We start from the raw sequence: 25,780 nt of genomic DNA, 5'->3' as shown, positions 1-25,780 counted from the left end.
CCAGGTTTAAAAGAGCCAGGATCCTGCTATTGTTAAAGAGAAGCTGTTTTTGTGTTTCATTTTTAAAATGCATAAAAGATGTCCTCTATTTTCTAGATGTGTTCCAGTAAAGTGATAATTATAATATTAATATAAATAATTACAATATACTTATATAATAATAACAAATCTAATGCTGGCCTAGGACTTTTGCACAGTACTGTATAACCCAATACTAAAACATCCAACATGAATTGTTACAGAATAACGTGAAGTAGAATCAAACCATTCAGTTACATTCACAGTTGAACCTACAGTGAGATGGACTGCACAGGTCATAACCATGCGCTCCCAATGCAATCGTTTGAAAACATATCAGCGAGGGACGTTTGACTGCATTATTTAACATCATGCATAATGATTCACTACCATACCTTGGCCCACTCTATTCATCCTTGTTGCACTTTGGGAACAGAAAGTAGTACACTAAATGCAAGCTACTGTAAATGAGAGAAAGCTTATTATGACCATTAGTAACAGACGGAGGCATAAAACAGATGGTGTGGAGTTTGTTAAGCTGTAGGTTGTGACCAGTGACAAAACATCTCAACCAAAAGTAAAGGAAAAACAGAATATGGACCAGGTTAGGAAATGACATAAGATGCTATTACATTACTGCAGCATATCACAAGCAACCATACTGTATCCATGCCTGTTACCAACACACTTTCATGTGTCATTTAGAACCCACTGAATAACATGCAGCTCAATGCATCAATTCAATATCAGCAACTTCAATGTCAAACATACCTCAAAAGCATTTCTGTAGAAACTGCATGTTTTTAGCACAGATTACTAACCACAGAAAGCCTGTGGTGTTCACTCAGCAGCTGTGCAAATGTAGCATACCCATGCATGTTTTTGATTTTTTTTGACAAACAAAGAATATTTGAGTGCGAATATTTTTTCTCAAAGATCCACTACGATATTAGAAAACACATGTGCATACCTCTGCCAGTCCTGCAAAAATCCTCCCACTGGGTTTATGATAAAGGCTGTTGATATATTTGTAAGAGAGGCACACAATGGTTGGAAATCGTTTCTATATCGTAAAACTATTATTAACATGTTTTTTGTACAATGTAACCAGTTATGGTGATTTAAATTCATCATGCCGAGACACTGGCAACCATTTTTAACATGCGGTGTTCCAAGATGATGAAGAATATGCTTTCCCTAGACGTTATTCTTCAAAGATGAGAGGTCAGGTTGTTCTTGATGAATTTGTACCTGTACAACAAACAAACGTTTGTCATTTCCTGTCATTCAAATCTGGCTCCTTCATAAGGCACTGCCTTTTTTTTGGCTTCAGTGATTTAGATTAGGTGTAACTGGCACCTAAACCTGCAGAGCCTTAGTTATTGGACTTTTGTGCTGAGCTGAGCTGTCAAGTTTTCAGAACTTCAGAGGAGCACAGAGGTTAATCGTCAGGGTTATGAGACGACTACTTGATCCAGATACAGGAGTGAGGCCGTGTCCAAAACGTCCATCGTGAACCCAGCTCCTCATAGCTGTTTCCAGAGTGTCGTTTGGTGCCCACTGCAATGCAGTAACTTGCAGGAGAATACAAGTGACAGTGTTGACATGCTGAAGGAGGCTTCTCAGGATGTGGTGACTCAGAAGATTCAGGCGTCTTTTTCCCTCTCATGGAGAAAATCTATAGCTGCCGCCGTCAAGTGCGAAACTATCCAGTTGGGTTGACTCATGAACTGAATCTCTGCTTTTTTGCAGATGATGTGACTGTTTTCCTTTATTGACCCCATGAACTTGAGCACATGTAGACTGGGCCACTATTCTACCGAATATTTAAAAAAAACACATTTGCAGTATCATAAATTCATGATATCATCACACGTAATCCATCAAGAAAGAATCACCATCATGGTAAATTTAGCTCAAACGACTTGAAAATATAAAATAATATTGTGATATTCTCATGTGGAGACAAAATCATCGTCATCATCATCATGGTGATGGGGTTTTTATTTATAAGTGTTACATTTTCTTTTTCCAAATATTTTGTCGTAATTCATACTTCATGGTGGTAAATGACGAAAGTAAACGTTCAATTTTGATGGACAAAATGCAGCATTATGTGGACATAATCAGTATTTCATTCATGACATAATATTATTTAAGACATGTAAATTAAAGTGTAGTTTGAGTACAGTTAAGGTTCAGTTTTAACTCGTTTTCCCGGGGCAAAAGTAATAAAAAAAACAAACACAGAAAGGTTTGACATGGCAGTTTCTTCTCTGAGGAGACTTGTTCTCTTCTTAGTCCATATCATGTACATAAAAAATTGTTAATTATTCTTTTAGAGCCCTTCCTTAGCAAGTATCAGGTTTTTAATTACTTGTTGGAGTTGCCCCTGTGTGTACAGGTAAGAGCACTATAGTGAAGTTAATGTTAATGATGCTAGAGACAGTGCATGTAAATATTTGGTAAATTCAGTGAAACAAGGATTGAAGCAGACACCACACTACCTTTGCTTTCACATGTATTTGCCTCATGGTTTACTAGAAACAAAGCAATGAGTCAGTAACTGAAGATGATTTAAAAACCCTTGAAAATCCAGTCCAACAGTTAAATGGTAAGACAAAAAAATCACTTTTATCATGACAAACATTACCCCAATACTTCCAAAATAATGGAATTATATAATGGTCACAACCCTGACAAAGTTAACTGTAATTATCGGCATGGCGTTCAAAAAGAAATTACAATAACAGACAGTTCACAACCACAGTAAAAAAAAAAAAAGAAAAAAGAATGAATGAAAAGAAACAATGAGAGAAACCTCAGTGTGTAGAAGCCCCAAAAAAGACAGGAGCCCTCTGTGGGTGCTTATGTTATCATTCCACCCCTTTGCAATGGGACATTTTTGAATGCAAACAAAGACATAAAAGAGACACAACCATCCACATTCAGACAAACATACACACATAAACCAGCCAGACGTGCCACAGTCTGCCTGGATCCTGCAAAGAGGATGCACAGGACAACACTGTAGACAGGCACTGCTCACGAACATAGAAAGTCAGAGCTTTAGAGGGGCACATACTTTTGTTTGTCTCGTGAGTCCCTGCTTTTGGTGCGGTTGCTGCGGTTGGTGGTTGTGATCGAGTGGACAGAGGAGCTCTTTTTGCTGGAGGAATGGGACGAGTGGGACGAGTGGGAGAGGCTGGTTCGAGACTGGCCTGCGTTGTGGTCAAACTGCATCAGGCAGAATATCAGGTCCGAGGGCACCAGCTCAAATGCATATGGCGGATTGGTTATGACATACCTAGAGGAGCGAAGGAGCAGATGGTCAGCCAGGTCTAAACATAGTGTTGGTAGTGTCGTGTTTGTGGATTCCAGTTTGAAGCACATACTGTGCATTTCCAGGACACATTAGAACTGTACTCACCGTTTGGTGCATTGGCTCTGCGCGTTTAAATGTGCGTCTCGTAGCCGATAGATGCCAAAGCACAGCATGTTGTATGTTTTCAGGGCTTTACAGAACAGGTCGCCATAACAACCACCGTCCTGCAAGAATGTTACAAAACAACAATGCAGTACACAATTAAAACAAATCATAATAAGCATTAATGGATTGAAATAAATGCCTTCCACGTTAAAAATAGGTCATGAACTGATCACTGTCCATCTTTTAAATGAGATATGTATTGCAGGAATTCTTAAGACAACCCTAGAAGATCAAAAACACCAGGGTTACATTGTTAAAATGTGCAGTAAAGTTAAAACAAATCCGTCTCAGGCTTTGATGAAGTAATTTTCGTGTAAGTGACTGAGATAATTGGCTACAAACTGTGAGATAACTAGTTATGCTAATTTTTCCCCTTTTAGCTGTCCCTTTACTGAATACAATAACGTGCACGCCTGAGAATAACATGCCAGAGAGGAGGGAAGATTGGGATAATATTTTGTAGCACACTGTTTTGAAACAATCAAGTCTTCAGAGAACTGCTCCAGTTCGTACAGGTTGTGATGTGGTGCCGCCTAATTGTGAGTTTTAAAGGATTGAACGCAGGATCCGTAACAGGCCACTTCAGATCTTTTCGTCTTATTAATTCTTGGGTGCTTTTAGGTGAAGCTCTCTCCAAACACTTCACTGATAATCGTGCCCAGTGCAGATTGAAGACACCCTGTGCCAGCTGCACCACTATAACATAAGTGACTGTGCCTCTTCTGTGTTTTAATGTGTAGATGATTATCTTTCCTATAAGGGTTAGGGTAACCTAGAGCCGATGTGGCTTATGAAAAAGCTCTAAATATGTTTCATCTGTCAACAGAAAACTCTTCTTGAAGCATTGCGGCTTGTCTACATTCATTTTTGGCAAACTCCAGTCTAGATTTTTTCATTTTTCTCTTAGTGGTATTTTCCTGGGTCTTCTTCAATTTGGCCCTCTTAAATTCAGATACCATGTGAACATGTGGTGTGAATGATCTTGGTGGTCAGTTTCTATCTGTTTTGAAGTTTTCCTCGGTTCTTTTTCCATCATCTTTTAATGTTCAATCTAGAGTTATTTTTTTCTTTTGAGGTTACAGCGTGGGAGGTTGACTATAAGTCCCTAAGCCCCCAGACTTCTTAATATTATTAGCAGCTGTGGTCACAGAAACATCAGTGGTCCTACATCCTCTTCCTTGGCCGTGCTTGGCAAACATTCTCTTCCTCATTCCCTCAGACATCTCTCTTCTTCCCTCTGTTCTGTGATACCAATCAGCACAATGTAGACTTTTTTTAAACAATAATCAATTATCAATTTAGCATTAAGGTGCATTCACACCAGCCCATCTAAATCAAATCCTAGTTTGTTTGCTCGGAAAGTCTTTTTCACTAAATGTACTTGTGACAATTAATGGATTAGATTTCATTCTGAATATCTTTTAATGCTGAATCACAGCCATCCCTGTTTTATCCAACTCCTTTCACTAAAGTCAACTCCCACCGATATGTGCTTAACCCGTTGGGTGACAAGACCAGTCACTTACCCCCAGGTCAGCAAAGGGCCCGTCGTACAAGGCCAGCTGTGCCACGCGACACCTGTCCCTGTTAGCCAAGGTCTGCGGTGTGCTGTAGCCACCTCGTAGGGCATTCTCCTCTGCCAGCAGCCCCTCCAGCTCTGGGGTCGCCCCGCCTGTTACCAGCGTCCGGATCAAGGTGAGGATATTATCATTGAAGTATGTCTGAAGAAATAAAGGCAGAGGAGGTGAGAATCCTTAAGCAAATGCCACGAAAGTCACAACTGAACCTTCTCAAAGTGCCAGCCAGCCCGAGTGGTGCTATCTAAGTCTTCTCTGTCACATCACATTGTTCCGTACACCGAGTGAAAAGACAGGAGAATCCAATTACTGCAGGTTACTTTCACTCCCATCAAGAGTGATGTATAGGAAGTCCATGAACACATTTGTGCTGTCCAGGCATTTCTTACAGCTAAGTAGCAGATTTAAAACAAAAAAAAATCAGCTTTACAAATTAGATTTGAAGCTTAAAAAAGCACTTTGCTCAGTGTTTGTCTTTTTTAGATTTGAACCTGTTATTGCTTTGTTAATTTCAACAAGGGCAAGTGTCTGCCCTTTCCTTTGCACTGCAGTCTCTCCCCCCCCCGCTTGTCCAGCACAGTGACATCTCCCTCGGCTGCTGACAGCACTATTGACTAAGATGATGGATGAGGGCTGTCCATTAGGTAGCATTACCTTTGTCTACACGAGAGCGCACTCGAAGGCAGCTTTGTTCTAGCCTCAGTCAAACTGAAAGGCAGACAAATGAAGCCATCATACCTAGAACAAGTTCCAGTCCTGTCATCTATTGTTTTAATGGGAGCAGAGTGCACCTACATTTTTTGCGGTCGGGGGGTTGGGAGGGGGGGAGGGAACTAGAGTTCTTCATCTCTCTGTCATATCAAAGCACAGGCACACTTTGCATATTTCAGATTACAGACAGATATGGTACGTCACATAACCCACCATCATTATCATTTTATATCTCCGGACTCATCAGTAAGCTAAACTGTGACTTACAGCGCTCATTAAGGAATCCAGGACACTGACAGCAAAGGCTGTCCCACAGGCAAAAGGTTGAGTGAGATATAACTCCGTGTCTGGGTCGTCGTCGTCATCTTGGTCCAAGAACTGAACGTTTGAGTCATTCACTATGGGCGCAAACATGAAATTCATTAGTGATTTAACTTCTTTTCTTTTGTTTGTTTTGCTCACACAAAACCCAGATGTCTTTGGTTTGTTTATGAGTTGGAAAATAATGGATTGTGTATTCAAGCACACATCAGGCAAAGACTTGATTGATGTGAGGAAGAGGACACAGAAGAACAGTGGTTGTGCACAACAGTCAGTAGCTGCAGATATGGACTGTATTAGAAATGTCTTTCTTAGTTCTGAATTTGGACAGAATTCCATTTTATTTTATTTTATTTTATTTTAATTGACTGCAAAAAAAAACCTGATAATCTTGTTTGGCCTTGTGGACAAGTTCTCCTTGCTACACTCCATATCCAGGGCGATTCATGCACAATCTTGACACCATGCACACTGTCAAAGCCCCAGGCCTTGATTCTGAGTCCTCCTGAGTTCAGTATCAGTAAAACCAATAAGCCATTGTTTGTCTTGTAAATCCAAGACAGGACTTCCAATTACTTGAGCTTGCATGTCAAAACAAATGAAAGCATCTCATTGCCCCAGAACCTTCTTTGAAGATGCATGGGAGCACAAAAACATATACAGTAGCTGGAAGAAAGTAATGATGTAAAATTTAGTTTGAGGACTGCTCCTTCTGTGAGGACAGGAATAAATGTCAGTCATATCGACAGGGCTGAGATGAAAGAAGGGCCAAGGAATATGATCCGACAGAAGATGCTATGAAAACTGCCAAGAGGACTTCTGAGGGATCAAAGGCCTTGTAATTCTTAGAAAAATAAAAGGGAACAATTTTGCTTTAAGATAAGGGGGCCAAAACAAGACAGGCAATTTCAACCAGAACCAAGGGTAAAATGTGCTCAAAGTGATGCTGTGGGAATGGACGGAGCCTCTTGTGCAGCGAGAGAAATCAAAAGAAAGCTGATGTGGAGGCAGCAGCAGTTACAACACTGCAGTACAGGACAGAGTAGAGCACTTCTTACCCAGCTCAGTTATCATTTGTATGCTGGTCCCACTGCTTTTATCCTGACTGAATGAAATCACAGGCAGTTTTTTGCCCGGCTTTGCTAATGGTGCTAGACAAGTATTGAGGAAAAACAGTTACTGGAGCATGTCAACAAGGGACCAAGGAGAAAAAAAACAAAAAAAAAAAAACACTCAACTTTTAGTACGGTTAATCAAGTGTTGACAGGCTATAATTGCAGAAATTGTGTTTTCAGATCCGTTTACAACTACTTGACTGAAATCTACATGCAGCAGTAAAGTAAGCACACCAATCATCTGACAAATAACACTGGCAAGCGTACCTAGCTCTGTTATGATGGGGATATTTGCTCCTGTTGTGACAGAGGTTTGCCTTACTAATCCATGGACTGGGCTGTTTTCTGGAGACGATCGGTCCATGCCTGGTGGTGTGAAGCCTGAACGAACACACACACACAACCCAGCGAACACATCTGTTAATGCAATATTCAATACTTCATCACATGCTTCAAACAGGCATATCAGCACTGTGGCTATTTCATCCACTCTGTACAGCCACAGCATTAAGTTGCTGAGTGCGTTGTTACCGTACTCCTGACGAGGTCCAATATTAGTCCATATATAATGGATGTGACATACTGCTCATTTTGTTTCCCTCGACTGCGAGTGCACGGAGACGGAAACCTTTTACACACATGCACAAAGAAAAGCATGTACAGTAAGGGGCCATGAAATAGAAAATAACTGACGCAAGATTGAATTTGGATTGACTTGACAGTCCTTGCTTTCCTCAGACTGACAAGTAAGCACATTAAATCAATGATGCCGTATGTATTATACATGTTTTGACATCCATCACTAACTGCTGACTAAGGCAAATGCGAGGTCATACATGTATTAGAGGAATAATGAAATTGGCAGGGTATTCCCCCCCCCCCTCCCTACTGAGGTCAAAGGTTTCTAAAAGCATTTTTCTCAATTCCAACGAAGGACCATTATTGAATGCCATCACGTACTAACTGACTGTTTTAGCAGCTTGTATGAAAGCTGTAATATTACATTGTTTATAAATATTGTGCACATGTATAGCCAGGTGAGGCTGCTGTGCCGATACTGTGCTTGTTGCCATCAATTAGGTTTGTGAAAAAAGCAGTTGTTATAGTAACCTGAGGAATAGTCAGTAGGGTTTACTGTCAAATGCACTGACATCAGGCCAGGCAGCACCCAGTGAGGGATATTCTGTGTGCCAGCAACCTGTCCCTCACAGGCAGTGCAGTGAACTATGATAGGGCACTCCTTACCTTGGGAATTAGCCTGCAAGAGCCCGATGCTGTCGTCAAACTGCATGGATTTGATGTTGAGTGACGCCAAGATGCATTCTTTGTCCTGCAGTGATGCATCGTCAATATTGTTCTGATTGGCTGACAGGATGACACACATGTCGCAGAGGTTGATGTTGACAGCCCTCAGATCTGCCCGACTCAGTGGTGTGCCCTTTGAGAGAAAAGCGAGAGAGGGAATTTGTAATGTCAAACGATTATACTAAAAAATGTAGCTGGATGAAACTTAACTTGCAGTTCTCGTTCTGTTTTATTTGCTATTTCCTCCAAAATAGAAGAACTTGACACTTATTTGCTTTGTCAAATATGTTCTTAAGTACACTTAAGAAGTGTCCAGAGGTGCGATATTTTTGCACTGAACAAAAGTTAAATTGAGTGGTCGTGGTGGTGGATAGTTAAACACAGAAAGCACAAAGGGTTTCACATCTTGTAAGTAAGTAAGTAACAACGATTTGATAACAACCTCAGCTGACCAAAGTGCTGTACTGACAATAGAAATAAAAACAACACGCATTTACGCGTAGATAATACAAACATTAAAAGGAGTAAACAATGAAATAAGTAGATTTGAAATCATCTATGCATACACAATAAAACAGTGGTATCTTGCTCAACCAGCATTGGAAGCCAGTGAGAAGAGATACGTAAGTCTGCAGGAGCTTTTTAAATTGGTCGAGGGTGGAAGGATGGTCTGCAGCTTAGGAGCTGCCACAGCAAAGACTCCATCACCACTGTTGCATATCTGATAATTGTTTTAACTAAAGCTAGGGCACTCATAATAGGAGGACACATTTTGACAAAAAGCAACAACATATCCCGCCCCCAAAACTCTGGAGTTTGTCGTCTGGACTGAGAATATTCACAACAAGCCAGAGAAGCTTGTTGTGAAAAGTCGTGACAAAGCTGTGGTCATGCAGCAACACATGGGTCAGTTAGTGATGGACAGATTGTGTGCTCTGAATGAAATGATTGGTTGTGTTTATCACATTGTAGTAAGAGCTACTGACTCTGGCCAGACGTACAGTAATTAAAACCACATTATTTCTCTGCTCTCAACAAGGTGCTTTTCATCGTTTAAACTTAAGATGACGATGCAAACGACACGTGGTAATGTTGTTAATTTTGTTTGTTTGTTTAATGCTTGAAAGTTGCTGCTTTTGCTTCACTCACTGGCAGGATCGAAACTTTTGGGAAGTTGTGAAGCGTCTCCCACTCTCGCTTCAGATACTCGAGGGAGCCGACGAACACGATGTGCTTCAGCTCATGGTAGTGAAAGTTGCTCGCTCTCAGGGGCATCACAAAGTTACGGAGTCCGATCAGTGCCGATTTCACGTCTCCAAAAATGCACACGACCACATGACCGCTTAGGACAGTCATGGCTGCCTCGCTGCGGGTCTGAGAGAGAGAGAGAGAGAGAGAGAGAGAACAGAGGACAAAAGATAAAAAATTGATAGATATGGTTGTTAAAACAAATGTTAATGCTTTCTCCTCTTTTACTCGCCTGCTCACCTAGTAAAATATATATTATGCAGTTTATGACTGCAGTAGACGATGAAAGTAATCTGAATAATGGTATATGCATTAGTACAAGAAATGCTCAATGTATAGGTCCCCCATATACCAAATGACAAGTCAAACACCCCATTAGAGTGTTTAAGTGCCCTGTCAACCTCTGATGGTGCTTTGTGACGTGACGCATCTGTCACCGGGCGGAATAGTGTCAGGGAAAAATGACGTGTAGCGCGTAAAAGAAGCAGGACGCACCAAGATGACCTTCTCGATGTCTTTGGACTGGCACCAATGAAACATCCCAGTGGAGTCGTATTTCTTTACATTCTCGTCCATGCTCTCGATCTGCTCATTCCCTGGGATGAGGAGTGGATCATGTCTAATCAAACAAAAGATAAGAGGGAGGGAACAAAAGATCATCAAACACCAACTGTGGATTAGAGGAAAGTACTTCTTAAATCATAAAGGAGTTTTATACAGCCTCATTTGAGGAAAAAAAATACAAAATTATCAGGTGAATCGTTGGGCAAAACATATATTTAAATACCAATCAATAAAAAAAAACAACATTTTTAATTAAATGAATAAAAAAAAAATTCATTAATAATAAGTCAAATGTTAGGGTTCTACAAACAAAAAAAAGAAAGTTTTTTCCCCCCATTTCCTCTCAAACTCATTCCTGTCAAAGGCCATCTGCAGAAATGTCAACAACACTGCCATGTCATCAAGCAGAGTGACATCAGCAGTGGCAGCCAGGCAGAAGGAGATGGCAGCAACACACTGCGTTGACTGGCATGAGCACGGAGATGCAATTACGCCCCCTTATTGCATACAGCTTTTGACTTCAGTGTGCTGCACTGTAAAAGCTTTAACAGACCAGACTTTAAATATTTCAGCAATTTGCCCAATCATATTTGCTTTCTAAAGTGAAGGGTATTAATTTTTTATCAGAGCATCAGAACTACACAGTCTTATTTCACTGAGCGCAGCCAACACTGACCATTAAAGTGGTCTCAGACATGAGAACCTGCGGTGGTATCATGCTTGTTCAGGTCAGCATAATGGAGTCTTTTGACAGACTCCTTAGACATATAAATGAAAATATAAAATGATATTGCTGCATCCATGCGTAGCTGCACGTATGCTTTAACGTTATTTTCAGTGACAGACGGGTCACAACGTACAGAGACAAACAACCATTCACTCTCAGATATAAATAAAATCAGTACAATAAAATAAGCCGATTCATTTGCAAAAAACAAACAAACAAAGAAGCAAAATAATTGTAAAAATTAAATCATAAAATTCCTGCCTCCTAACAGACACAATGCAGGTTCAGTTCGTAATAGCAACAGATGCTAATCTTTTTTCGTATAGCCTTTTTTACAGCAGCCATTTTGACATGTCCCAGCAGGAAAGTCAGCAGTGTAAATAATGGCATGAATGAATGTGTGTCACTGAACAGAACAGAGCCATCATTAACATCGTCACTAACACCTGTGCTTTTCCTACTATGACATTTACAAATGTCTGCCATGGCGAAGTCATTTTTCCTTCCATGTATTTTTATTATTACTATTTAAATGAAGCTTTTTATTTAAAATAATAGTTCAGTGCACTTTTACAGCAGTTACGTCCTGCGGTTCTATTCTTATTCAGTTCATTCACTGTCTCGTCTGTCGCTCAATGTTCAGGGCTTGTATGCTCAGTGACAGAGGCATACATTAAACCAAGAGACCCACCAAAATGGCTTTATTCAAATATATTATTGGGAATGTTTGTATGTTCATTAAGCATTAATTTTCATTTATTATACTTATACTATATATGCTTTTTAGGCATTCTGGATTGCCTCCCCTGCATGTCTTTTTAACTTTGAAGAGAAACTCACTCAGACAAAAGAGGAGCATTAAAAAGTCCAAATCGCTACAACCAGCCAACGCGGTCAAACAAAACCAGCTACAAAGGGATCTACAGAGCCATGTGCTGCCCAACACAATTCCCCTTGCACTAAATCAACTTTGTCAGATTGAGATCACAGCTGAAGATATTGTCTCCTGAAAAACACAGACAGCAGCCTTCTGTCTCTGTCTTAAACCTTTTAAACGCATCGAGTCGTCTCCCCATAAGAAGAGCATCTCCTTAGCCCATGTGTGTACTTTAAAAGAATGCTACCTTAAGTAACACGTTAAGTATGCATGAAGGTGTCAGCTGAAACTACCATCCCTCAGGCTCCAAGAGACTGAAGCCAAAAAAGCCCGCCTTTGGGCTCATATACCCTGAGGCAAGACCTGGATGTACTCTCAAGAAGAGAAGTATAGTTGGAGAGTGAAATGTCTTCTCTGCCAGTTTTGACCTCTCAGACTCAAGCCTGCCAAAGCAATTTTAATTTGAAAGGACATGGCGTGTGCCAATAAACTCAATGATATGTAAAAATGTTCATCATTAGAGAAGAATGGTCAACTCACTGAAAACACACTGAAATTGTTGCAGCTCAGTTCCCAAACACTAAATCATTTTCACTATGGATTATTTCCATGATTACACTGAAAATCAATGAAAAATTTAAATGGCTTGTAGCAAATGTTTGATGTCTTCTCGATTAAGGACAGTCATCTTCCATAACGCCGGCTGTATTCTATACCATCAGCCTTAACTCGAGTCGGAAATACATGTTCTTATAAGACTGAAAGCATTTAGTGGTTTTACACCTCGGCTAAATATTTCATCAGAAGTCAAATGTTTCACCAGTCACTCAGTGGAGCCGCTGTCACTTCAGTTTGTCCTTGAGGAGATGACTGGTGAGGCAGAGCTCTGCCAGGATAGCTATCGCTCACTGTCAGCAATGACGGCCTGTCACTATCCTGCACTGCCATTTGCCTTGGCAGTGCCGGAGCAGACATGACGTGTATGTCACAGTGCGGTCCGATGTGACCAAACGTGTTGTGACATCCCACAATTAGATGTGTCTTATGGCCCATCAAGGAGCCTATGGAAATGGTGTTAATTTCACTGTGGTTGTCATTTGTTGACTTTCAGACAGGAAGTGTTAAGTTTGCTGAGGCATCTGAAAAAAACAGCAGACAGTTCCTGCTTCCACGGCTTTCTTCTTTTGTGCGGTTCGTTCCATCACGCAGATCAGAGGTGTCTCTGAGTGTCATTTCGGTAAGCGCACTTCTAAGCATTCAAAATAATCAGCACCATAATACCACTGCTTTAGTCACTAAACGACACATCATGACCGCAAAACATAAGGCCAGGTGTCTTGTGGAGGAGCCTAATGACAGTTTATAGAGACATAAAGTCAACGTTAGGCATGCATATTATGTGGATTTTCTATTTCAGCATCACTGCATTGGTTTGCTGTAATGCAAGAAGGCAAAGCCTGAAAATACATCCCCTCATGCAAACTGACAAAGACTTGATCTTCAAAACCCACAGCCAATCTGTTGATCATTACTTATTTACAAAGGCCTTGAAGCCGCAGGTCCTGTAAAAACACATTTGATATAGTATACACCCAGATGTTTTTTCTCTCTGCTTGTTGCAATGAAGTATCCCTGAGGCTACAGCAGCGAATCCCTCTCCAAACGTGTAGGCAGCAGATACACTGCGTGGAACAACACATCCACCTGTACTGTTTCCTAAATTAGCATGGCGAGTAGATGGATTGGTTTGACGGGTTGATATTTAGCTGATGGCTATAGCATTGCAAAAGCCTGGTTATTAATTCCCACGAGTTTGGAAATCACCCGGAGCCATTCAACTTCGACACTACTTTGAACTAATTCAAACACGGGGAAAACGCCCACCTGAAAAAAAAAAAACGGAGGCCATAGATCAAAAGAAAAGGCTAAATTATGCACATAAACTTTAATCTCTTTTTACAAATAACAATGCAATTTTTATAGCTATTGTGCACTGTTGATCTGCAATGTATGTGCCACTTCTTTAGGTGAACCTGTTAAATTGCTTAAGTGACAGTGGTTAGAAAATGTTGATCTACAACACCTTGTTGAGGCCAAAGGTCAAAGGAGAATGGCCAGCATGGTTCTATATGACAAAATAAATAACAACTAAGGTTTGCAGAAGACCATCTCTAAACATCATCAAACCTTGAAGCTGATGGGCTACAGCAGCATACAGCAGCACACCAGAAACTTTAAGATACATATAATATCAAACAAAACAAGTGGCTGCTGAATAAATAGATGAAAGCATGTTTGTGTCAAAAATTGTATATCGTGAACTTACCAGTGGGACCATCACATCTGTGGGGTTTAGGCTACATGTCAGGGTGCAGGACTCCCCTGTAGCCTGCCTTCCTTTATGACAGTGACTATTACAATTATCCTCCCTCTAATGGCCTCTTGTTGAGTAGCATTGTTATCTCCAGTCAAAATCAATAAGTGCACGTTTAATTTTACAGGACAAGATAAAAGCAAGGTAGCATTTGAATTCACCTTTCATTGCGATAATACATATCATCTGTGGCCTTACGTGCTGAAAAGAGCTCAGTGGGATCCGACAATAGATGAATAGCCTTGGGCTATCTATCCTTTAGAGCCTCTCCGACTGCCTGGCTGTCATTAGTGCCAGGCCTGTTTAAGAGCTGCAGTCTGCTGGTGTCACATGAAAACCTTGTGGCACTGTAGAGCCCTTCTGCAAGTCTGTTTCATGAACACAAGTGCACAGCTTTTTTTTTTTTTTTTTTTTTTTTTAATATAAACATATTCTTATATACAGTAGAGCTGATACTAGACTTTTGGGACTGATATAAATATTTAGGAGCAATCAAAAATCAGTTCTCCTTTTGTTTTGTTTTTTGTTTTAATAAAAGCACACATCTTTTAGAAAAGGGTCCTCAGTATTACACTAATCCGTGTCTTGATATCATCAGGGGATCAGTGATTATACACCGTGTGAAAGGTGTTGCTTGTAATAATGAGCCCACAGAGAGTTATCACCAGTGTCACACTCTGCAGTTACCCTCAAATCTATGCAGCATTTTTACTGTCTTTGAACTCATTGCTTTGGTTTTATGGCACATAACTGCTTTGGCTCATCTTCACTGCTCTTATCAACCTGTTTTTCAGCCGCAGCACAAAGTATTTTACAACAGCTACAAACCACAGTAGTTATATGCAATGATAGCAATCAAATGGTAAACACAGAGTCCAATTTAGCTGCTAAGGAGTTTCTGTGTTTTAATTTATTTTACACATAAATCAGGATAATTCAAATCCAGCTATCTCCCTTTCACACTTCCATATCATGCCACAAAGAAATCTGGTGTCTCGGGCTGCTGTAGAAACACGGCAACACAATATTGCAGCCTCTGTAAAGGAAAGATTTTTGCCTAAATTACAGATATAAGCCTTATACAAAGGCTATGAAAACCATTTTATTTAAAAAAAAAAATGTATGTATACCTGCACAAACTCAAACTAACATGTTGTCACACTCTGTGACCCCCACTTCCCACTGGGCCAAACAATGCCTCTTATCCGTTAAATAATAACAACAACAATCAACACCTTTCCCAGTCTTTCACTGAATTAATTTAATGTCTTTATCCCTTGTTTAACGAGGTGATAATATGCCAGTATTGTGCCTGTGTTGCTCTCAAAGGAACTCATTTCCAGCAAATAAACTTTATCAGATTCAATCAATTCAAAGATAAAAACAAATACATGTATATTATACATAAACACAGTGAGACACAGCAGACTCATCAGTGATCTCCTACCTCAATATCTTAGGTGAGGAGTTTGGAGAGATCCTCATGCCTCCGTTGCGTTGCTTTTTTTTGGGCGACAGAGTCGACTGTTGGTCCTCTTCAACTGCAACAAAATGCATCGGTGTGAGGGAGGGAATTGTCAGAGGACACACACACACCACAAAAACAACTTCAGTAAAGGCAAGAACAGCACAGCACCATTTAAGCTTAGTGAATTCAAAGACAGGAAGTGAGGTTGGGTGAACAAGATGGTGTGGACAACACATTTGAAACCATGTGTAACACAAAATGTTTGCATGATGACTACAAGATGCGTCATTTGCTTCGTTTTGTGTAAAGAGACGTAATCATGCAACTGTGCCATCATTAATCATCATGCTAAAGTCAAAATCTGCGAACCAGAGACGTCCCTACAAATCCACACCCTGATTCAGTTAATATCGAACCACGAGTGCCTCCAACTCTTAAAATCCCGTTAGAACAAGTCTCTTTAGACTGTTTGGCCATGCTAATCGCACACAAATCCATTTAATTAACACAGTAACCTGTGAACATCATAAATACTTTGTGCCAAAGCTGAATCGGACTGCTGGTGTGTCGTCATCTCAGGAGTGACATCATTGGCTCGTTTAATTAGGTCGGTCTTTGTGCCACAGTGATTGATGTACAGCTGAGATGCCCCTTGGTCACTGTCTTAATGTCTACTGCAATGAGTGAAGAAATCAAGCTAATATTTTCACAAGCTAATATCAAGAGTGGAGGCAAACAAATCTGCTCTGTGGCCCTCGATGGTAAAATAAACACAAGCAGCAAGAAAAGTATATTCACTAATCACCTTTTAACAGCCATCATTTACACTGGGAATGGCTTGTTACAGGTCATGAAAAATACACTTGAATAACCGTAGAATGGGTTTTAAAGCACCGCTAACATGTCTAAGAGTGACACCGTAATGGAAGATGTTGAAGTGTGTATGTGTGTGGGGGGGGGGGGGTCCAGTGGAGAGGGAAGCTCCAACACACTGGCCCTTCACAGCTTGCTCGTCCTATTCAATATTTAATGTTTCACAGCTGACAGCTGCACACACTGGGTCATTAGTAAGGAATGCTACACATGCAACCACTCCAGCCTGGCAAGCACATGCTTTGGTTGTGCTGTTGTTGAGCACAGGCCTGCCAAACACGGCGGCGGGGGAGGGAGGGGGCGGGTTTGAGCTCGTCCTTACTGTGACCAAGTGTGGCGTGACTGGGGTGGTAGCTGTATTTCACTGGCAGGCTCCGCGCCCGCTGGAGCCGCCTGGCCTCTTCTGCCACCACTGGTCGCCGGCCCACCTGACCCAGGTCTCTGGAGCACAGGAAGCTCAGTCTCAGAGCGGAGGGCACAGCGGGGGGCAGCAGGCTTCCCTTGCGATTGTTTACCAACGGGACCGACAGAGTAGACACTCCGCTACGAGGCCCCCTACTGACCTTGTCTGAGTTGCAGTTCAGTTTAGCTGACTCGTATTGGGAAGTTGATAACGGGATTAAGGGGCCATCGTTTACTGCTAAATGAAGAGGAGTCATAATCAACAGCTGTACAAGTCAAGTTAATGGGTTATTTCCATTTGAAATGGCTCATTACGTCCAAATCACAAATCCCTAGTGGTATCTAGCAATGTCAACAGCTATGTTTTATTGGTTTTATGTGCCAGTGTTTTAAAATCTCATTTCTCCCTCCTTCTGACTATGACGTGGGTGAATTAAATGTCATTTTTGTTCACAACACTGAACTATTCTATTGAAGGAAAAAAACTTCACTTTTGCAGATAAAATAGTCCCATTTGGTCGATTATCTATAGTGGGACTGCCCAAAGGCGTTTAGTATATCTTTAAAAATACAATCAAAATATGATATCACTGTTTATTAAACTTATTTATAAAAAATCTAAGAATTTTCTAAAGCACGGGCATAAAGGCAGCTCCATGAATCACATTCTAGTGGCCACTGATATTGCAATTGCTAATTTAGTGTAAGGCACCAAATAAGTAGTTATTTATCTTGTGTACTTCCGCTTCTGATTGTTTAAACCTGAAGAACATTTAAAAATATTTAATTAAGGGATTATAGAATTGCAGTAATTACTTGCATCTTAATACAATACAATACAAAATGTATTTACTTCTTTTGTAGAAAGAAAAGGAACAAAACCATGATGCTGTTTATTCTTTTTAAGTCTTATTTTGATGCAGCACAGACTGTTTTGCGTGCAGGCAGAAATCTCAGAGACAATGAAACAAGCTGTATAGACACCACAAGGGCGACGTTAGTAAATGCTTGCATTGTCATTTGGGTGAAGTGGCTCTTTAATTCTTAACCTTAACCACAAGAAAGGATTTAATTTAAACTGACTTCACTAGGACCTACAGTGTGTATGTTAATAAAACATCTTGTGACTCTTATCATAATTAAACCACAATCACTGGTTTTGGGGGATAATTCTTTCTGGCACAAGAATGCTAATAGCTGAATTATTAAAAAATCTCATTTTTATTAAACACCACTTAACCACTTGGCATAGCCACCAATGAAGTTTCAGATTTGCTTGGTTATTTATAATAAACATGAATTAATAAATATGCTTTCAGGTGTTCCAGCATTTGTTATGCCATAAGAACAAGGAGCTGACAATGTGTGTTAACAAACACGAGCTGCAGTTTATGTCTAATGACTGAGGACTAAATTCATTATTTTGGAATACGAAAGCTTACATTTGCAGTGTTTTTTATAAAAGAGAACCTAACTGGTAAAGATAAGACCATGAAACAAACAGAAGGAGGCAGAGGAGCCTGGTCCTCTTACTCCAAGAAATAAAATGACTGGGAGCTAAAACTGGAGGATTGAGATGATTATTTCAACAGTCAGCTGTCGAGCAGATTATACTTCCTGCTGCAGACCTCCACTGTTCATCTGCCTCGTGTCAAACATGCACAGCAGTTCTCCAGGACAATACCATTGTGGCATATTTTCTGTTTATCACAAGTCTTGTAACAGCGGATGAAGTGGAAGGCCCACAAGGTTCACACTCCTCCAACGGCTGGACGAGCATCGCGAAAAATATCAGACTAACTCTCAAAACACTTTTGTCTTAACCTGTGTTTGTTTGAGCCCCCCCTGACTGCTCTTTAAAAATAAATCTGCTCTAAACCATCTATAGGTGTATTCACTGTACGGACAGATTTAACATGTACACTGAGTTGATTCAACAGTGAAGCAGTAGCACCATCTACTGCTGAGCTGTACCTGACTGCCGTAGCAACCAAACCCCCACACAGAAACTGTCTCCTCATGCTTTGCATAAGATGGATGATGATGTACTGGACTGAGCTATGGGCAGCAAACCGTGACACACAGCAGATTAGAGACAACTCACACTGTGATGGAAGTGGAAATGGTTAGAAACAAGTGGCAAAACGAGAGAACGGAAATCAAAACTTACTTGACTTGATATATCCATTATAGCTATTTTTAGCTGAGAAGAATGCAGAGACAGATGAGAGGTTACAGGGAAGAACAGGTCGTCATGGAAATAAATCAGACAAACGGGGACTGAAGGCTGGGGAAGTTTTTTTTTTAAAAGGCACTTAAAAAAACAAACAGGTAAGCCTTGAACACAGCATGGATGTAATGAGAAACAAAAAGGGCTCAGTTAGTCACATGTGTTTCGTGAGCTTAAACAGTGGCTCAGTGTGTGTCATGAAAAGTCACATCAGAGGAATTAAATCAAGCATTTGATTCGTTGTTGTTGGTAAATTTGGTTTAAGTTTTTGTTTTACATCAAGGTTTAGGGCAGCAAATTAATATTCTTTTAATCAAGGATGGATCTGATTATTCTTTATTTATATCTGGTTAGTTATAATACATATTTCATACATAATTAATAGTTTGAACAATTTTGAATGGTGACCTACTTTTATATGAAACACTCAAAAAAGGAATGATTGATAGCTCTGCTTTAAAACATTTTTTTTTTTTTTTAACTGACTAGTTGATTGACCACCCTGATTATCCAGTTCTGCTTAATCAAGGTTAAGTGATGTGTTATTTCAGAGTGGTGCAGGTCGTTACAGCCCACACTGAGATTGTATGTCATGAAATACTGTTTAACCTTGATATCTGAAAAAATTAAACCAAATTTAGCCTGGTTTTATCTCATGGATGTATTTTGAAATCCACCGCTCACTGGGTCGACCTGCATTAACAATATAAGTCAGGGTAAATGTATGGAACAAGACTTCTGTATGTTTTATTCTTGAGTCTATGGCGCTGTCTGTATTTTTTCTCCTCTTTCCCAAAAGCTGTTTTCTATTCCATTTCTCTGCCTGCACAGATGCATGGAACTTTGTGAGTCACTTTTTTTTGGAGCCACGAGTACCACACATGCTCATTAGGACTTTATTTCAGCCCCTTGCTTACAATAAAGGTCATGCAATGAGCTTAAGGCAGGACAGTGACAGCAATGTTCAAACAGGGACCTTGCTGGTCCTGGCATCTGTCGCCTGCAATCGGAGGGCGCGAACAGAGTCACAGGACTAACAGGCTAGCATCTGTCCCACAACGAGAGAGGAGGACAGGGGTGGGGGCACTCGGCTGCCTGGTGGTTAGGAACTGTCACGCTGAGTTTCATGACAACCGGTAGCACTCCAAAAATGAAAATGCAAACATAATTTCCATGTCAGGCCGTATAAGGCCTCGCTCTGTGCACCTCCCGCACTGTGTCGACAGCAGCTCCAGAGCTCTGCTCCAGCTTAGCTAGCCAGGCCGTGCTCACGGCACACAACCCTAGAAGACATGTCGAGGAGTGGAAAACGCCCAGAGATGTTCAGCTATACACAAACATGGTCTTTGATCAAGAGACATTCACTAAAACTCTGTGACAGACTACAATGTTTCCAGCAAATTGTATTAACGCTGTGTGAACTCGGACACATTCTTCATGCCTCCTGCGATAGATCAGCGCAACTTCACATGGCCTCTGGCTTTAAAGGCCAATCACACTTGAATTGAAATTTCCTCTACAGCTCAATTCAGTTCAGCACAATTCAGTCAATTCCAATATGATTCAGCATTGTAATAAAAAGCTCTCAGAGCTTGAAAATATCACCATGAGCTTTGCCTATGGCAGTAAATGTGAAACTGGGTTATGCACGGAACAGTTTTTCTTTTTTTTTGAGACTTTAGCCCATGGTTGTTCAACCTTTTGGTCTTAATTTAATAAAACCAGTACATTAACCACAATATGTGCAACTACATTCAGAGAGTCCCCTCAGGTGCTCTTAAGACTTCTCCAATAATTGTCTATTCACACATATCTCAGATCCAATCCTGTTCACCCATCTCTAAAAAGAACAGCCATTAAACATTTTATTAGTCGTAGGTACTGGAGTTTTTCTTGAAAGGATGAAAGTACCCTCTCTACGTGACATTATTAGTACAAAACAAACCCAGAACCCTCCACCAGGATTTCCAAGATTGAGAGAGAATTGTGGCAGGGAAACACAACAGCATTTTCTTTTTTTGCTTCAGGTTTAATTGCTTGTAATTATGTTGGTGAGATCAGCAGAAGCAGAAGCGCGTCATGTTAGAGGGGAGAGTTCATTATCACACTCTTGTCAAATTCTTGTTATCCCAAATTGAAGTAGAGGTCAGTTTGAATTCACATTCTCTGACAAAGCAGCAGCAAAACAGTGAACCAGCATGCGACACAACAGCGCCAGGTCACCTGCAAAAGCAGCAGCAGCAGCAGCACAGGACAAAGAACATCAGCTGATAATAAAGCTCCAACACTGAAGCAAAATCTGCACCCACGACAGTGATGACACAAGAGCCAGGCAGCACACAAGCCAGAGACACTGCACAGTAAACGCAGTGCATGATACAAACACTGAAGACTGCATGTCAATGGCAACAACTTACGGGCGTGTAATGTGGTTGTGCATTCAGTAACAGAGAGCGGGATGTCATGTTGAGAGGAGTCCATGTTACCACGCACATTAAGTGGCATGCAAGAGCAGCCCCGCTCTGAGCGGCCGCAATCAAAACAACATGCCAGTCGTATTTTCTTGTAGACGGGAGTCTTGGCTACAGTCACAGGTTCAGACAAGAGGAGAGGAACAGTAGGTTAATGTAGAGGGTCATTCTGGAGGAAGAGTGAACTAAAGGCAAGACAGGGCACAGAGGAAGGCCACAGCTGGGATGCACTAGATCAACTACGTCTTGACAGCGTGCAAATGTCAGATCAGGAATTCAGGAATTATTTTTCCCCTGTTTTGTTCGGGGTCATTTCTGGGACATGTGTGGGAAATATCACGGGGGCCCAAGGTCATGAGGCTTAAGGGGGTAGAACATTTTACGGTGAGTTGGGGTGGGAGGCAGATGATAAGATTTTATCCAGCATAGTAGTCCTCATGTGTTCTCTATTGACTTCACCACTCGACCTCACCTTAACATCACCATCAACACTCATGGCTGGGTTGTTTTTACACCACGACTCTTATCTGCACTGGTTCTCTGATTCGAACATATTCATATGATTTAACCATGATTCTTTTTAAATATATTGGTTTAAATAATAAAAAAATAAATAAAAATAGAAACGCTTTCTATGAGACTATGAAGTCCTTTGACATCCTGCACAACTTAGCAATTTTTCCAAGACAGCCCTGATATCAGATGTGATGACTTTCCTGTTATGCTCCTCTTGCAGGATGCTGTTTTTGTCAGAGGACGGTGGGGACACCTGGTGGTGATCTGCAGTACTACTGATTCTAGTCAGCAACATTTAATCCAGGTAATTTATGCACAATTGTTGTCCTAACATTGAAAACGACATAAAAACCAGAGAACCAGGCAGAATCAACCATTGTACATGCAACATTTAGAGTGCATTCAGTCAAGGGGAGCAGGCTGTGTTTCAGGAGGGAGACAAATCCACATTACTCACAATATATCACTATATAGTGATTTTTTAATTTTTTTTTTTAAAGAAAAGTGTGCCAAATTTCCAAGCAGCAGGAAAAGAATGCATACATATAAATGACAATTATTACCTGTAAAGGGTTAAGGAAAAAAACAGGAATAGGAAATCCATGTGAAAAAACATTAAGAAGGACATGATGTGTTTTAAGGTCTACAAACACACGATCCAGCCAGGTACCTGGGGGTGTTAACAGTCTCTGAATGCCTGTTAATGTCACAACATCATCAATGAAATGTAACAGAACGGACAGTCATCATACAACAGAACACATGGCAAACAACCAAACACACAAGCCACAGAGACATAATGCATATTTAGACTGCAGTCACGTGTGGTCTTAAAATACTTCTTGTTCCTGTGTATGTTCGCACGATGGCAAGAAAAATATAATATTCTATTCTTTAGATTCTCTACCGGTTGTGTCAGTTAGAAGTAGACTACAAAAACAATAAAGAATATCATTTCATCCAAATCCCAAAAAAGCAGAGTTCACAAAGAGTGATAAGGTGTTACTTACATTTCTTGCATCCACATTTCTTTATTCTTTTGGGATCAGTTATGTCGTCGTGGCAGGATTTACAGTAAAACAACGCCCTAGGAAAGTAAGATAGGCATCCCATTTAAGAAGAACCATCATTTATGTACTTAGTTCCAGGACTAAGTTTACATTATGCTCATATAATATATAACTTTTTACTCAAAGTTCATTTAATACAATGTATTTTTAAATGATTTTAAATGTATTTTGAATTACCCAACACTTTATATGAGTTCCACATTGCTTCACTATAACAGATGTTTAAAAAGAAATACTATGTAGTATATCCATTTTATCTGGATAATTACAGAAAGATACCACTCTGTGTTATCTTCTTCTTCTTCTTCTTTTCCTTTCGTCTGCTCCCTTCAGGGGTCGCCACAGCGAATCAGCCTCCTCCATCTCACCCTGTTCTCTGTATCCCCCTCTCTCACACCAACTAACTTCATGCCAATCTATCTATTCATCACCAACTAACCACTCTCTGTTATCTAATGCATCGAAAAAAGCACAGTGTGTGTAGATTCATACGTACACAAACGATCACGGTTGTGGATTTGCAAGATTTAGGAAAGCTTGTTTCTTTTTCTGTGCTGTTGGTTATCGGACTTTGTCTGTTTGTGTTGTGGATCCCCTAGAAAATGAGATGATCTTCTCTAGGAGTTATCATTTCAATAAATTTAAATAATTGATTCTCTACTATACTCTAGCCATCTCCAGGGTCTATACTGCAACTTCTGAATTTACCTCAATATTAATTATTACTATATAACATCAGATTTTGTTGCACAAATATCAAAAAGTCAAATATTTAGAAGGAATTATTAAACCGATCAACTCGATATTGGTCACGTTGTTATGAAGTTATTATTTCCTTCTGTTCTACCTGTCAAAGGAATATGGTCACTTTTAGATAACGTATGATGCGTTTTCAAACACGGCTTCTGTCTGAATAGAAACACAGCAGCTTGATCTCATTCATTACCTCTTTACTTCTTTGGCGTCGCTGGCAATGAAGAAGCCCAAGGTTCCCTCCTCCATTTTCATATGGTTCCCAGGATTTATCAAGGTGCTGTTAAGATTTATAGACCAAAGAGGTTGGCGTGGAAAGTTATATCACACAGACTGCAAATGCAACGCTTTGCACTCATCACGGGCCAATCACTTCTGTTTATTAAATTAAGCTGATGAAAGCTGATATCAGTGACACTTCAACTGGTGTAAAATGAGCATCAGTGCATTAAAGACACCACTGAGACGGAGCTTCAGCTGTGTTTAATGTCGCTAACTACCACCTCCTCCAATCATTTATCTCAACGCCTGGAAATGTTTGTTAACAAACCAATTTAGACACTAATTAAACACATTTTCTAAAGGGCCGTGTGTTTGCAGTCAAACAGAGGGCCCGATTAAAAGTACGCCCCTCACCGAAGGCAAACCCCCGACAGCAAACACACCTGTGTGTTTAAGATTGTGCATCTAATCTGAACAAATCCCAGTGATCCACCGTGAGCACACGCACGTACCTGCTTTCTCTTTGATCAGACTTGTACTCTATAGCTATGAGCAGCAGTTTTAGCTTCACATAGCAGAGTCTGTGGAAAGAGCACATAGATATAATTTGACTTTGATTCAAATTATCCAGACTAAGCACTCGTGTTTCCTGTGGTGCACTGTTGTAAATAGGCTTCAACTCTTTTACAAGACTTTACAAGGAACTCACTAGTTGAAACTTGTTATTATAATAATTAACATATTGAATCAATGGGTTTTAAAAGGTAGAGTCGTTCATTCTTTCTTACTACTACAATTGTTGTGTCCATAATTAAAGACAGCTTGACATTTTCTTTCAAAGGCCTTCAGAGATCATTATAATAACTATAACAATTATTATTAATATTCGTATTTTTACATCAGGAGCAGTTCTTCTCTCCATGGGCTTCCATGTTGGATCACCATGCTTTTAATTGACAAATTAACCACCTATTCAGTGTTAATGATAACTGAAGGACGCCATAGGTTCACTTATTCAACTGTGACATGCAACTTCACCACTAGATGTTGCTAAATCTACACACTATGCCTTATGGGTTAAAATGTTTAGTTCTGACTCTTTAAACATAGTAAAAAGACCACAGAGTTTAAATTGGTGAGGAAACACGGTAACAAAAGCAGCAGAAAGGCAAACACTGAGCATATGTTTGGCTTTAAACAACTCGATGGTTCATTGTACGTACTCGCAGATGACAGGGAAGGACATGCCCACAAAGGCACTCGACAGGTACTCGGTGTACATCTCGTTAGCTACTCCTTCGAGGTAATACTTCTGCCATGTGTCCTCTTCAATCTATGACAAAGATGGGATGATAAAACACAGATGAGCTTGTGCCGTTACAAAAATGCCAAACGCAAACAAAAATTGTGCCCGAAAGTTGAGTTATTTATATATCCAGCATTCACCA

General features: G+C 40.3%; 1 protein-coding gene across 22 annotated transcripts in view; it reads right to left on the bottom strand.

Annotated features, from left to right (window-relative positions):
* The window catches only part of LOC131448781 (calcium-activated potassium channel subunit alpha-1a), an 87,995-nt gene that overhangs the window by 2,998 nt on the left and 59,217 nt on the right, over positions 1-25,780 (bottom strand). For 3 of the 22 annotated variants that reach the window (XM_058621525.1, XM_058621526.1, XM_058621536.1), the window contains 18 exons: positions 25,556-25,665; positions 24,845-24,913; positions 24,304-24,390; positions 23,298-23,374; positions 21,718-21,882; positions 19,241-19,273; positions 16,991-17,308; positions 15,775-15,868; positions 10,281-10,404; positions 9,687-9,911; positions 8,478-8,670; positions 7,500-7,613; positions 7,176-7,268; positions 6,064-6,194; positions 5,035-5,229; positions 3,449-3,567; positions 3,104-3,325; positions 414-442 (listed from right to left, as the gene is read on the bottom strand). In XM_058621525.1, coding sequence (XP_058477508.1) covers positions 414-442; positions 3,104-3,325; positions 3,449-3,567; positions 5,035-5,229; positions 6,064-6,194; positions 7,176-7,268; positions 7,500-7,613; positions 8,478-8,670; positions 9,687-9,911; positions 10,281-10,404; positions 15,775-15,868; positions 16,991-17,308; positions 19,241-19,273; positions 21,718-21,882; positions 23,298-23,374; positions 24,304-24,390; positions 24,845-24,913; positions 25,556-25,665 — 2,398 coding nt within the window. Of the gene's footprint in view, positions 1-413; positions 443-466; positions 1,035-2,004; positions 3,326-3,448; positions 3,568-5,034; positions 5,230-6,063; positions 6,195-7,175; positions 7,269-7,499; positions 7,614-8,477; positions 8,671-9,686; positions 9,912-10,280; positions 10,405-15,774; positions 15,869-16,990; positions 17,309-19,240; positions 19,274-21,717; positions 21,883-23,297; positions 23,375-24,303; positions 24,391-24,844; positions 24,914-25,555; positions 25,666-25,780 lie in introns of those variants that run through there. The other 19 variants (XM_058621542.1, XM_058621545.1, XM_058621546.1 and 16 more) reach the window with 17 other exon arrangements.

This window comes from Solea solea, chromosome 21 (assembly GCF_958295425.1).
Source record: "Solea solea chromosome 21, fSolSol10.1, whole genome shotgun sequence".
NCBI lineage: Eukaryota > Metazoa > Chordata > Actinopteri > Pleuronectiformes > Soleidae > Solea > Solea solea.
Note: the sequence above shows the minus strand (reverse complement) of the source record. Positions and strands in the feature narration are given on the sequence as shown.